Here is a 14,109-nt window from a genome sequence, read left to right as displayed (position 1 = left end):
CATTTCTAGACAATGTGCTCTGCCTGGTGGTACATGCATATATTAACCAAGTAGACTGCCTGAAGACACAAATTTAGTCCAAACATGATTCTAGTGAGGATTTCAGAGCCTGACAAGTCAATGGGATTATTATTATCCAAAGTCTGTTCTATAGTTTGTAATGTTTGAAGTAGGCCCCCAAATCTGGTGGGTTCCCAAAGAGACTGCATAGTTTTAAAACTCCTTATATATCCAATCTGGTTGCTGTCAAACTCTTCTAACCAAGTTCTCTCTAAAGTCCTTTCCAGGCAGCTCCCCATTTCTTGAATTATTTCAGCCTATGAGCCTATTTCTGTGGGATAAAGATACCTTGGTCTCCCAATAATATTTCATAAATGACTCACACGATGTTTATATAGAGTATAAGATTTGGACATAGTCACATTAAAAATATTAAAAATACAAAAGACTAAGCTGACAGGTTCCTGATTGTGGCCTGACAACACTGGAATTATTTTATGAAGCTCCAGCCCTCCTCCATCTTATTGAGCTGGTTACAAAAACTAATTTAAACTAGATTGAGTTTCACCACTAAAGGAAGAGATGGGAGGGTACTCTAATGTCTCTAACACTTTCAACCACCTGAAATTCTGTCTGGTGTTTCTGTCTTGTCCTTTGTCTGTTTCTTCACTGAAAAAGGACTTTGGGGAAATAAGAAGAATGCTGTGGTAACAGGGTAAACTAATTTGACCATCCTCTGAAGAAAGAGCATGTTGATTTCTCACATTGGTTCCTCCACCCTTCACAGCAGAGCCAGGGACATGGTGCATTACACAAACCAGTCCCACTTGACCAGCTGTTTTTGGATGTGTCAAGCCCAGATTTCATCCTCTTTACATAGAAACATGTTGCCTTCCTTAAATCAGTTCCTGTGAGACTAAAGAAAATCCCGTGTGGCCCAAACATGATGTAATAGGGATGTGTGTCTCAGAATTCAAGACACACCCTCTGAGTTCCTGGCATCTTTTTTACCATAATAATCACACATCCACAGCCTTCCTTCTATGACCCTTGAAGGCCAGAGCTGTGTTGCCTTGGCTGTGTTTTCTAGCAAGCCTGGACAAAAAGATCCAGCACTGCTTCCTGTGGGTTATGGATGGTGCTGGGAAGTTGGGCATGCTTAACTGGATGTCCAAAGAGCTCAGCATTTACAGCTGGCCAGAGCTCCTATGCATTTTGTTTTTATGGTCAATTAAAAGGTAGAGAAAGAAAGGGCAAAAAAAAGGTGGGGGGGGGAATGGGTCTCTGTCACTTGAAAAAGTCTGTAACAGTATTTGGTTGCTTTAATTGGAGCTAAAGTTTCCAAATTCAGATGACAGTGAAACCAGGTCATGCTTACTAGTTAAGTTGAAATTGGCAATACTTATATTAGCTATTGTTTTTTAAAAAAAAAAAAAAACAGCTGTTTGCAGGGGGGCACGCCTGTAATTCTAGCAACTTGGGAGGCTGAGGCAGGAGGTGCTCAAGTTCAAAGCCAGCCACAGCAATCTGGCAAGGCTCTAAGCAACTTAGTGAGATCCTTTCTCAAAATAAAAAGGACTGGGGATGTCGCTCAGTGGTAGAGCACCCTGGTTTAATCCCCAGTGCCATAATGGGGCTAGGGACATAACTCAGGAGTAGAGCACTTGTCTAGCATGTACAAAGCCTTGGATTCAATCCTCAGCACCAGGCATACACACACATATACACAAAAGAGAATAACGATATTCTATGAAAAACCCTGAACTTGTAGCCTCAGTCACACACTTTCTAGGAGATTCTACCCAGGGTCTAGAATTATATTTCATTAGGGATTCAGACCAGCTTACTGTCTGTCCCCTTAAGTGCTTTAGGAAAAAAAAGTTGTACATATAAAAATAAATTAATAAATCCATGCTGGCTCAAATACGTTTCATTTTCCACATTTGCCAGCCCTATATAACTTCTACAGATTTTACTCCCCTATTTTGAGAAGGCAGTTTAGATGCCATTGATCTCATTCCCTGCTTTCCCCTCAAGCCTGTGAAGCTGTTGGTGTTGAGGCTTCAGAGTTCTGTGGAGAGTGATTTTCCAAGTGATGATGCAGATTCTAATCAGTATAAGATCCAGATATGGGTTGGGAGCTGGACCTCTGCCACCTTTCTCCCCAGCTCTCTGCACATGATGACGAGGGAGTTCCTATGAGGATCACTGAGTGCACTTCAAGCCCCCTGCTCTTACAGCCTCCTTCCAGTTGCAGATCTTCCTGTCTGGAGCATTTCCGGCCCTCTGCCCCTTGGCATGGAGAGTTCAGAGCAACCTGGGGAAGGGACAGAAGACTGAGGTTATCACAAACTGTGGAATTATCTGATGCAAGACTAACTGGTTTGTTTTCCTCCCTGGCTCTCTTCCTGGGCTTCTAAGCAGCTGAGAAAACAACTTTTTTCTAAGTCTTAGACAAGGAGGAAAAACCCTGGCATGAAGGATTTTTGTCGCAGACACTTGGCATAGCTAGAGGAAAGGTTTGTTTAATTTAGCAATGGGTTTTATTACCCTAGGACTCCACTTGAGGAAAGATAATAGCATCCCTGTCAAAGGACATTTCAGAGCCAGTGGGTTTCTCCCTTGCTTCTCAACAGTACCCTTGCTTGCAGATAAAAGTACCAAACATATTCAACAAACACATCACCTCTATGTTCATCAACAACCAGATAAGCCAAGTGCAGTAGCACACACCTGTAATCCCAGGTATACAGGAGCCTGAAGAAGGGGGATCACAATTTCAAGTCCAACTTTAGGCAATTTAGCAAGACCCTGTCTGAAAATAAAAAGGGCTGGGGATGTGGCTCAGTGGTAGAGTACCTCTGGGTTGGGAGCTGGGCCTCTACCACAAACAAAATAAAACATATAATCTTGCTGAACATGGGGAAGACTGAAACAGGATTGAAAAAATTAACAGGACAGGAAGTTGTGGATATGGATGTGTACAAGGTCATATTTCTGAGCCATCTCACTCAGTTGCTTCTCACCCTGTTTTTCTGGACAGAACGTATTTTGTCGTCACATTATAGCTGAGAGCAGGACAGAAAAAAAAAAAACAGTCAGACCACCCGCCCCTACAGGAAGAAATTCTCTGCCAGCTCATTTCCCTCTGCCCTTCACCCCCAACCAATCTGAGCTTTGGGGTAGTGGTAAAAAAGGGAAGGAAATAGGAGAGAGGAAGGATTCATCACCAGTGTTAAAGGAAGCTTTCCTGGCATAGGAATTAAGGAAGAGAAAGTGGAAGAGCTGGTGCCAACTTGCCTTCAGTGCATGGCTGTCCCTTTATGTCTGCTTTCCTGGTCACAAGGCAACACTCACTGTTTCCTAAGGTGGAACTCCACTGCAGGAACTCTCAGAGAACCAGCCAGGACCAGAGCTCCACAAAAGCAGACTCCTGAGTAGCCTGAACCCAAAGTTTCTGACATCGGTGCTGCCTGCTCCACACTGGCCTCTCTGGCCACCCACTCTGCACTAGCCTTTCTAGCCACCCATAGAGAAGGACTGGGCTGGGTTGCCTCAGATGGGGGCACACCTATACTTTAAAAGGAGGACATAGGCACTATCCCTAGAAGGTATCACTGTCCTGGAGAAGACCTGGAGTGCCTATGCCCAGCACTTTCTATTCCGTGACTCCTTTTCCACTTTCTGAGCCTTTTGGAAGTGGGATCAAGCCAGGAAAAACATGTGATGCTATAGCAAGCTGGAACCAAAGACTTGACTTTGGGCCCTGCCCAAGCTGAGAATCTGGGCAGGGATTGACTGGGCAGCCTGCTATTTTCTATGGCATCTTCTAAGTCCCCTAACTTTGGGAAGGGGATGCCAGATAAGTCCTGAGAGTGGGTATGACTCAGTAGAGTTTCTGTGGGTTACCAATTTGTGCATTTATGCATTCATTCTTGCATTTCAAAGATAAGCTTCCATTCTATAAATAGTACCATGCTGGAGGTTGCTATAAGAAGCAGCAGCAATGATGTGGTCATGTCTTCAAATAGATGAAGAGGAATCCAGGTAACATTAACTGTAAAATAGTGATGAAAGCAGTGTTATTATTAGAGGTACAGATAAAGCATAATGGGATTAAAGAGAGATCACTCTAGGCTGGAGAAACCAATATAAGCTTCTGGAAGAGGTGACATTTACAGGAGTATGAAGAATAGTAGGATGTGGACATTAAGAGATGAAAGGTGGAAGGAAAACTGCCAGTATGGAATTCATGAGCAGCTACAGCACCTAATTACTTCTTTGTCTTGAAACATGCAATATCCATGCTGCAAGGGGGAGAAAAACATCTTTCTTTGTTGCTGTGTATTTGGCCTTATTTGATGTTTTTCTCCACAGAAGGAGAGTAATCTATATGTGGCAGATTGGGGGCTGCCATCACAGTGGTTCTAAGGGCCTGTAGAACCAGGTAGCCTGAGTTGGAATCCAGCTTTATCAGTCATAAGCTACCTGCCTCAAAGCATTGTTGCAAAGATTAATGTTGTTTGGCTATGGTTGTTCTTGTCATTGTTATTACTGTAGAACCCTGGAAGGCTCCCCACCTACCCCAATCCTATTGTACTTTCTGCCATTGTAGATACATTCCTCTCCTTTGAGAGCCTTATATTAAAGTGCAAACACACCTGTGAAAGGGAATATTGGAAGGTTTCAACCAGCTGTCACTTTAGGGCTAGATAGAATTAACTAAGAACTTGTTTGCTGAGAATGAAATAGATACCCTAGGAGAGGAACATAAAAGAAGGAGGAGAGGATGTGCAGGGAGAGGCCCAAGAGCCCCAAAGGCAAACTGCTACTTCCACCCTTTAATTAAAGTACTTAGGCCTCTGTATTCTCAATTGTAAGATGGGAGAAACCTCCACGCATAAAATAAGAAAAACGTCCATGCGTCATTTTAGGTGTTCAGAGCTGCAACAAACTGACTGGACCCTATGGAGGTGAAAGAGGTGAGGTCAAAGCAAATGCCTCCAAACTCTATCCCTCTAAGGGTTCAGAATATGCATCTGATAATAAATAGAGGCAGAAGCCGAGGTAGAAGCAGATGATAGTCTTTTAATAAGTTCAAATTCACACAGGGTAAATTGAGTATTCCTGGCCCAGAGTACAGTGTTAGTTGATGGACAGATTGAATGCTCAAGATCAAAGGAAACATAGTAGAATGTCAAAGTGGGAAAAGACCAACAGCCCCAAGGTTTCCCTCTGCTGTTTTCTGTCATTGAATGTCAACTTCATGAAAGCAAGAACCTCTCTATCTTGTATTTTTCCAGCAAAAAGGAAAAATACCATAAATATGTGTGGATTGCACAAGTGTATAGATGAGTGGATGGTATAAATAATGGGAATTATTTATCCCCTGATTTGGGATTTAGGCATATCTTAAATATTTCTCAAAATAATTTAAAAATATTGGTAACCACTTTCCTTGAAAGAATAGGCGGTAGAAAAGAGAACTGGCCTTATATGAAGGAAATAGTCAAGAAAAAAATAACCTATCTGTGGGAGTAGAATTAATGGCTCACCATACCAAATATCTATCATGTGGAGCTCCAGGCTTTCTGAACCACATATGTCTATACTTATTCAAGTACATATTTCTTTGAAAACTTGGAGAATTCCAGAGTCAGCTCCACACAATACACACAGGATTGAGTGGGATCAGAATTTTTACTAGGGACTTGGAGGGTTTTTTTAGGCCTCTAGGCCTCCCTGCAGGACATTATATATTGAAGAAGATAGATTGACACATGATAGCAGCCCAGGTCAGATATTAGAACAACCCAAATTTATGGAATGGCTGAACACATAAAACAGAATAGCCTAAATTTTCTGCTGGGGTAGTTGTTTACTTTAGAGAAGATAGTTTATAGTTTGAATGACAGAAAAGCACATGGGCACTGGACATTGATTCAGATCTTTAAAAAGAAGAATCTGTGTATTCACAAAGATACATGGCAAGCATCACTGCCTCCCCCACCCTGAAATCTACTAAGCTAAAAGCTAACTTATATTTCCCCTCCAAAACCAACTGAACTGAAAGCTTATTGATCCATCTCCTCTCAAGTAGGTAACACTATCAAACTCTAGATCAGAAAACTCATATTAAACACCTTCACCCAGTCCTCTGACAATCATGTTTGCATTGCAGTGTGTTAATTATGGATTGCTTTGGCATCTTCACCTGTTTTTTTGTTTTTGTTTTATAATTTTTTTTTTGGTTGTTTATGGAGTCAATGCCTTTATTTGTTTTTATGTGGTGCTAGGATCGAACCCAGTGCCTCTCACTTGCGAGGCAAGTGCTCTACCACTGAGCTACAACTCCAGCCCCATCTTCACCTTGTTGGCTCTCCCATTTTTCAGCTTCGCTTTTGGACTCTGGGCTCCAATCTATACACACTGTGTAATGTGTGGTTTGCTGAGTCAAGAGGACAGCAGAACTATCACAGCCCTTGTTCCAGACACTATACTTCCATTACAATGACCCGAGACCATACTATATCTTTGAGAATCACATCTTACTCCTGATTCATGTTGAATTATTATTAACCAACATTTCTAAGCCATTTTCCGAATGCTTTATTTTATCTCCTCCATTCTATAGCCAAAGTTTGTGCTCTGTTCTCAAGGATTTCAGCATTCTAAAACACATGTAGGGGGCTGGGGATGTGGCTCAAGCGGTAGCGCGCTCGTCTGGCATGCGTGCGGCCCGGGTTTGATCCTCAGCACCACATACAAACAAAGATGTTGTGTCCGCCGAGAACTAAGAAAAAATAAAGAAATATCAAAATTCTCTGTCCCCCTCTCTCTCTCACTCTCTCTTTAAAAAAAAAAAAAAAAGAAAGCTTCAGGAGGAGAGAGGGGGAGGAGAACCCTCCCTTTCCCAAGCACTAATTAAAAAAAAATAAAATAAAAAATAAAACACATGTAGGATTTGTCCTAACATTTTTACCAAATTGAGATTCATTAGGATATCATGATTGTATGATCTAATATATGAATTCCTCCTCTGACTTTCTTGTCTTCTATTACCTTCCTGTTATTAAAACTTCCCATCAATAAGGTTAGTTACATGATCCAAAAGTCAAAGAAGTCTTTTCAAACTACTCTATTTAAAAATGACACCCTCCTCTGATGTACTACATATACTCTTTACTATACTCTTTTACTGCCCTTGTTCCCCATAGCACATATAATCACCTTAAGATACCATATTTAGTTTATTGCCTTTTTCCTCCTTTAGCTTTTAAGCTCTATTAGTGCAACATTTTTTTTTGTCAGTTCTAGTCCCTGCTGGATTCCACATTTGTTGTATGGATGTAGTTGAATATGTCAGCATCCTCATCAGTTAAAAATGTTGAATGGAACAGGACCAAGGCTAGAAACCAGTGCATCACATCAAAGGTTGATCCCTTCACAGGTTGCTACTGAGCTTTGGGCCACTTACAAATTCACTCTAAATGTCTTAGTATTCAGTGCAACTTGTCTTTACTTTATCTACCAGGCTGTCAAAAGAGTTTGTCACTTTTTTTTCCCCCAAAATCAGATATTTCATGTTGATGACAGCCCTCTGATCTAGAAGTTCTGTCCCAAAAAAAAAGGAAGTGGGATTCATCTGACATTATTTATCACTTCCTCTTTCTGACTGCACACAAATCATCCTTTTGATGACTCATTTTAAATACTGCTCCCCCCAAAAAATGGAGCATTAATCAGTGACCTGTTCAAACCCTTTGATTGCCTGCAGAAGGGTCCTCACAGGTGTGAGATTCCCTTGGCTGGGACTTAGGACTTGTTCTTAGGATGGGCATTAGACTACAGAGGTGGCACCACAGAGTTGGAAGGCTTAGGTGCAGGGGCTATTATTTCATCAAGCATTGGAATGTCACATTATTGATTGCTATTTATTTATACCCTTTTGGTTTCATGTTTGGTTGCTACATTTAGACAATAGCAATCTGAGATTTGGGGTATGTTTAGTTTCTTTCATTCCTATTTGATCTTGTTCCTTTTCCCCATTCTTTCTGACACAATTGTGGTTTAGGCCACATCTCATAATTTATTCTCATCACTGAATTACTGTAGTATCTTTCTAATTGGCTCTATACCTCCCATCTCTTGTTTTTCTTATTCTTCAATCAGGCTACTTATAATGTGTTCTTGGGATCACAGCATCAGCATCTCTTGGGATCTTGTTGGAAGTGCAGACTCTCAGGTCCTGTTCAAAATCTGCTGAATCAGAATCTGCAGGTCAACAGGACCTGCTGGTGATCCACACCCATATTGAAGTTTGAAAAGCATTATCCTTTCTTCTGCCATGCCGTTCCCCTGTGAAAGGGCATCCTTAAACTTCATGTGAACCTCAACCTCAGTCAGAAAATGATCCATCTTAATTTTTAGATGTCATGTTTTTAACATGAAAGTATAATTGCCCACCTATACTCATTGCTTATGAAAATGGTTTGCAAGTTTGTGAATAATTTTAGAGCAGCTACTAAAAATTATTGAGATTCAACTAGAGACTTCCTTATTGAAAAGCAAAGTATTTGGGGTTTTGGTGAGCTTAGAAATGCTCCTGTTATTTATTAGGCATTTACTAGTGTTTGACAAGTATTTTATATACTGAATTTAATCTTCATGATAATCTCATTTAATGAGATTTTATCCCCATTTGACAAATGTGGAAACTGAGATTCAAAAAGTTTAAATTGTCCAGCATCACAGTATTGGTTAGAGTTCAGTCTATACTATATCACAAAGACAGCTGAAATACAGTGATTGAAACAAGTAGCTCCGTCCTGAGGGGACAAGTGACCCAGCTAGAAGGTATTGATGCTATCTGAAGTCACCAAGCTTTCTCCTCCCATATTGCTTCATAATGACCAGGAAGTTGTCCTGTCTATGTGGTTGGAACTGGTTCCTGCCCTTGGGAAGGGGAAAAGAGAAAATGAAGGGCATGCAATTTTCTTATGAAAACAGAATCTGGAAGTTCTACCTGGCATTTGTACTCATAGTCTTTTAATCACATGGCTACACACCTTGTTGCAAAAGAGGCAGAGAAATGTGGGAACTTGGGCAGTTATTTACTAAAAGGAAGAAGGGGAGTGACTAGTAGGGAATATATGCAGGCTCTGCTGAGGATTAGCCAACTAGTAGAAGAGCAAGATTCAAACCCCATGACTAAAACCTGTGATCTCCTTACCCCGTTATTCTACCACTTCTCATAATTGACAGACAATAAATGTTTGTTGAATTGAAATATGCGTAAGCCTTTTGGTTGTTTGCTATTATTTCTTCCTTCTTCCTTGCTTTCCTGATTACCTAAGTGGTTCCGTGACCCAATGTCACTTTTTTTTTTCCTTAGCACTAGGCATTGACCAAGGGCCTATGCACATATGCAGACATGCAACATTGCACCTGGCTTATCACTATTTTTTTAATATATATTTTTTATAACTATTTTATTTATTTATTTTTTGTGTGCTTCTGAGATCAAACCCAGTGCCTCAACTATGCTAGGCAAGCACTGAGCTATAGCCCCAGTCCCTTGTCACTGTTTTTGATGATATTATTTTGATTTGAAAAACAGGAAACTGATATTCATATTTCTTCAATAAAATATCATAAAAATCTACCAATCCTTAGAGTTTCTGTAGATCTTCATGAAGTGTGACAATGAGTTAATAATACTGATTTTTTTTTTTGGGGGGGGGTGGGTACCAGGGATTGAACTCAGGGGCTTTCAAACACTGAGCCACATCCCCAGCCCTATTTGTATTTTATTTAGAGATGGGGTCACACTGAGTTGCTTAGGGGCTCACTAAATTGCTGAGGCTGGCTTTGAATTCGTGATCCTCCCTGTCTCAGCCTCTGGAGCCACTGGGATTACAGGCGTGTGCCACCACGTCCAACAAAGATACTGATTTTTTAAATAACCAAATGATCATCTCCTTTTAAATAGGTATTTGTTGTAGAAGAATGCCATTGCCAAAAGTGCTTTTGGTATTTTGTTCTGGCTGGTGTTATCAGTCACCTCTTGCTACAATAATGTTTCATGACACCACCACCAGAAGTTGAGAGGTATATAGCAATATTTAACTTATATGTGTATAGGCCCCCCGAGTTCAGCTGTTTAGATGGTCCTGGCTGGCCAGCTCTTTTCAGGTGTCTCTTACCCTTCTGAGATAGCAGCCTAGCTTGGACATTTTTTTTCTGGCATTGGCAGAAGCATAAGAGAACAAATGGAAATACTTGAGACTTCTTGAGGCATAATCTGGGAACTGGCACAAAACAACTAGCCAAAACAAGTCATGTGGACAACCCTACCGTCAAGGGCATGGAAAATGCGCTACACCTGAAGAGAAAATATAGTCACAAGATAAAGGGTGTAAATACAGACAAGGTGAGGGATTGGGTCCAAGAAAGCAATTTACCATTGCTTTGTCTTTGGCAAGTTAATTTGAATAGTTGCAGTAATGGTAAATATTTTAAGGGTCACTTTGAATTTTTTTAACTAACTATTTATTCATAAAATTAAAGAATGGAGCTAGGTTTATCTTTGAGCAGAAAAGTAGCTGTGATATAAAAAATAATGTGTCTTATTTCTGGAAGAATTGGTTCAAGAATATGGCACTTGGTGGCAGAATATTTGGATAAACACCATATCCTTCTAAAGTGATCATTTTGAAAGGATATCATTCATTTGAACATTTGGTTCTAAAAGATTTTTTGAAAATAATAAACCTATGACTTACAGTCATGTGATACCACTCTATGTCAAAGTTAGAAGAGTAGTAAATAGAGACTCATACCTGATTCTTTGTCTGACTCTGGAAAAATGTGATTTATTTGCAGATTCTCATTGCCAAATCCCCTCTGGCTCCCTTCACCTCATTTATCTACACCATCAAGGAGGAAGGCCTGGTTCTTCAAGGTAAGATCCTTAGGTTAAGCCATTTCTTCAAGCTGACTATGCTCAATGCTGCTCACTGCTAGAGGTAACATTGCTGTGGTCCAAAAGAATCTATTTTAGGACAGAATCAAAGGCCAACGTGAATTGGCCAGTGATATTTCCCTGACAAGATCAAGAGATTGGCAGTTGTGGCAAGAATTTGACAAAAGGTTGAGGTGTGGATGAGGGAGGACTATATTGTTAATAACAGACTGGAAGAAGCAAAAAGTGAAAGGAAGAAATCTAGGAATTGCCACCATCAGTCTTCTACAGAGATCCTATGGTGTGAACTGGATGGTGTGGAGGAGCCCTCTCACTTCACAGGCTGTGGCAGCATCTGGACTGGCAGCCTGTGGGGCACTGTGTCCCCACTCCATGAGCTCCATTTCCTGCCTCCTTATGGTTACTATGTTTCCCTTTCTGGTGTTTGAGTCTCAGCAGGCCCTTCTGCTAGAGACCAGGCCTTGCCTACCTGCACCTTGTAACATAGGCTTGGGACTTGAAAGGACTCAAATTCTTGCTCAAAGTGGAACACTCCCGAGCCACAAGCTGTAATTCAGATGCCAGAACTGTTCTGCAGATGCCAGATACTCTGGAGGTTAGGAAAGGCACCCAATGGCAAATCTTTCCAGAGAATAATTAACATAAAGGCATAAATTCAAACACCATTAAACTTAGAAGAATCAGTCTCTTAGAAGGGTCAGATGTCTAAAACTCCTTTGTGGGTAAAGAAATGCCCACGATATTCCTCTGTCCCCCACTATTAAGCAGCAGGTCCACCCACAGAGATACATAGGTGAACCTCAGGCCTGAGAAGCTTATTGCCAAGGCCATTCATGGAAGGAATGTCTGCCTGGTAAGATTTTGTAAGTTGAGGTTTTTCCACAATTTTGGAAAGAGGGTAGTCCCAGTAATATTCCCATGGAGACACATTGCTTTACAATATCTAGCAGGAATTCTGTGGGGCTGGCTGGGGAGTTCACCCTTCTGACTGAGGAATAGACTACAGCCCTCCCTTTCCTTCCCCTTTTAAAATGCCTGCTTCTTAATGGACTCAAAAGCTGCAAGTTTGTTTGATGCAATTGAGCTTCACAGCAGGGACCCTCAGGTTCACAAAAATTTGGGATAAGAACTACTGACCTTTAGCTCTTAGCCTTTGACTTATGCTATCCAAGTTCCTTGGTAAATATTTTTTTTTTTTACAATTGCAAATATTGTTTTCTGACAAAGAAGCAGAGATTTTAAGACCAGATTAAGCAAAGCAAACAGCAGGCCCCTTTGTTACATACTCTCTAAGGGTGTATAACTAATAAGCAATCAGAAAGCTCGGTTTTTATTTACCCAGTGCACAGTGTGGCTTTGAGCTCTTCATTTTTAGAGGCTGTTTTAAAAGATAAGAAGTCTAGTAAATAGCAAATATAGAGGAACATTTCAAGAAATCCTATGGAAGATTATAAGACAAATCCAGGATGAAAAGAATCAGTTCTGCCCTAAGGACTTGTAGTAAAATCTTGCTGTGATGTTTATACCTTGATAAATGACATTCCTAAGCTTGGTCTAATGTGGATAACATCAGGGACATGTGTGGAACTAAGATCTACTGGATTGCTTCCCTGATCCTCATTGTTAAGACCATGATTTTGACAGGGAAAAGAAAACTGGTTAGAGAAAAGAGAAACTAGAGATATAATGAACTGGTAAAGGTCAAAGAACCACAAGGAATGACTGTTAGAAAAAACTGGAAAATGGGAGAAAATGGATTACTAAAGGAAACTGACCTAGAGCAGTGCGTCCAGGAAAGAAGAAATTCAGAGAGATGGCTTATAATGTAAATCCCCAACCAACATACAAAATGCCGGGGCGGCCTCAGAACTTCACCTGGCTGCTTGCTAAGGGTTTTCTCCAGCCCAACTCTCAGCTGTGCTTCCCTCCCAGAGATCTTGGAGGCAGTAGAGCCCTTCTGCTTCTGGCGGCAGTGCCACTGAATACACTTCTTGCACTCCCTGCCCTCTTGGCTCTGTGCTCCAAAGACTTTAAGGGGGAAAAGGGTGCTCTCAGAAAAATGAGGGTCCCTCTTTGATTGTAAAGAACTCTTGGGGTTCATTTCAGCTCTGATATGATCTTGAGAAAGTCTCTGAGCCCTAATTTTGTCCTCTTGAAAATGAAAATGTTGATTCAAGGCTTTGCAAACTTTGCTGTAACCAATTAGTGGGTCATGATATGAAATTGATAAATCAAGATCAGCATTTAGGAAAAAAGAAGGGAGAACAGAAAATATCAGATTATATCACATATATTGTATTGTTTAATTAAATATCTATTACATGTGTGCTTGTGTGTGCACTTGTGCATGTCATGAATTCATATGTAGGAATTGCAGGGTGACACTTTTTTTTTCTTTTCCTTTTTTTTTTTTTTTTTTTTAAGCTTTGAATGCAGTAACTAGCCCTGGTAATCTCTAAAGGCCTTCTTGTAAGGTCCTTGCTTAGCATCTGAATGGCCATCTTAAGTGACAGCCATTTTAAGAAAAATTTCACTTTCCGCCCAAGGGCATTTCTGAGAAAGGCTCACCACTCCCTCCTACCAACCCCACCCCCATTAAGACCCATGGGGCTCTAATCTCTGAGCCTGCCCCATAAAAGTCCCAAACCCCAAGCCTGTTTTGCCTCTCTCCATCAATGGAGAGATGTGCCTTTATTTGTCAGCTCTGACAAATAAAACTCTCATGTGTATCTTTGCCTGGTCTCCGTTTTTTCATTTCTCACTCTCCTGTCTCCCTGTTCCTTGCTTTCTTTTCACTTTTCACTTCAGCTTTATCTGATCCTCCTGGGGGGTGATATACTTATCATTCATTTAGCCTGATACCTTTAGTTGTTCTCTTGAGATCTTCATACACTGGAACATAAAGGCTTATTTTTCCCTTTCTTACCAGATGACTGAGCTAAAAAAGACACCTGCACAATTCCCCAGGCTTAAAGCAAAGAAACCCTTTTCTCCCTGGGTGGTAAACTTGGAAAGGTACCCACAAGTCAAGGCTGAAAGCTTTCCTGGTGTGCAAGGTTGCTCTGGCGTGGTAGCACCTGGAGCTCTGAGTGGGGTCTGCAGTCCATTTCAGAGGGACACAGAGA

At 40.9% G+C, this 14,109-nt stretch overlaps 1 protein-coding gene across 1 annotated transcript in view; it reads left to right on the top strand.

Moving 5' to 3' along the window:
- Rad51b (RAD51 paralog B) overlaps positions 1–14,109 on the top strand; it is a 564,662-nt gene that overhangs the window by 543,522 nt on the left and 7,031 nt on the right. The window contains exon 10 of the mRNA XM_026385194.2: positions 10,885–10,963. Within this exon, the coding sequence (XP_026240979.2) occupies positions 10,885–10,963 (79 nt within the window). The remainder of the gene's footprint in view (positions 1–10,884; positions 10,964–14,109) is intronic.

This window comes from Urocitellus parryii, chromosome 6, assembly GCF_045843805.1.
Source record: "Urocitellus parryii isolate mUroPar1 chromosome 6, mUroPar1.hap1, whole genome shotgun sequence".
Taxonomy (NCBI): Eukaryota; Metazoa; Chordata; class Mammalia; order Rodentia; family Sciuridae; genus Urocitellus; species Urocitellus parryii.
The sequence above is the reverse complement of the archived record's forward strand: the minus strand, read 5'-3'. Positions and strand labels throughout refer to the sequence as shown.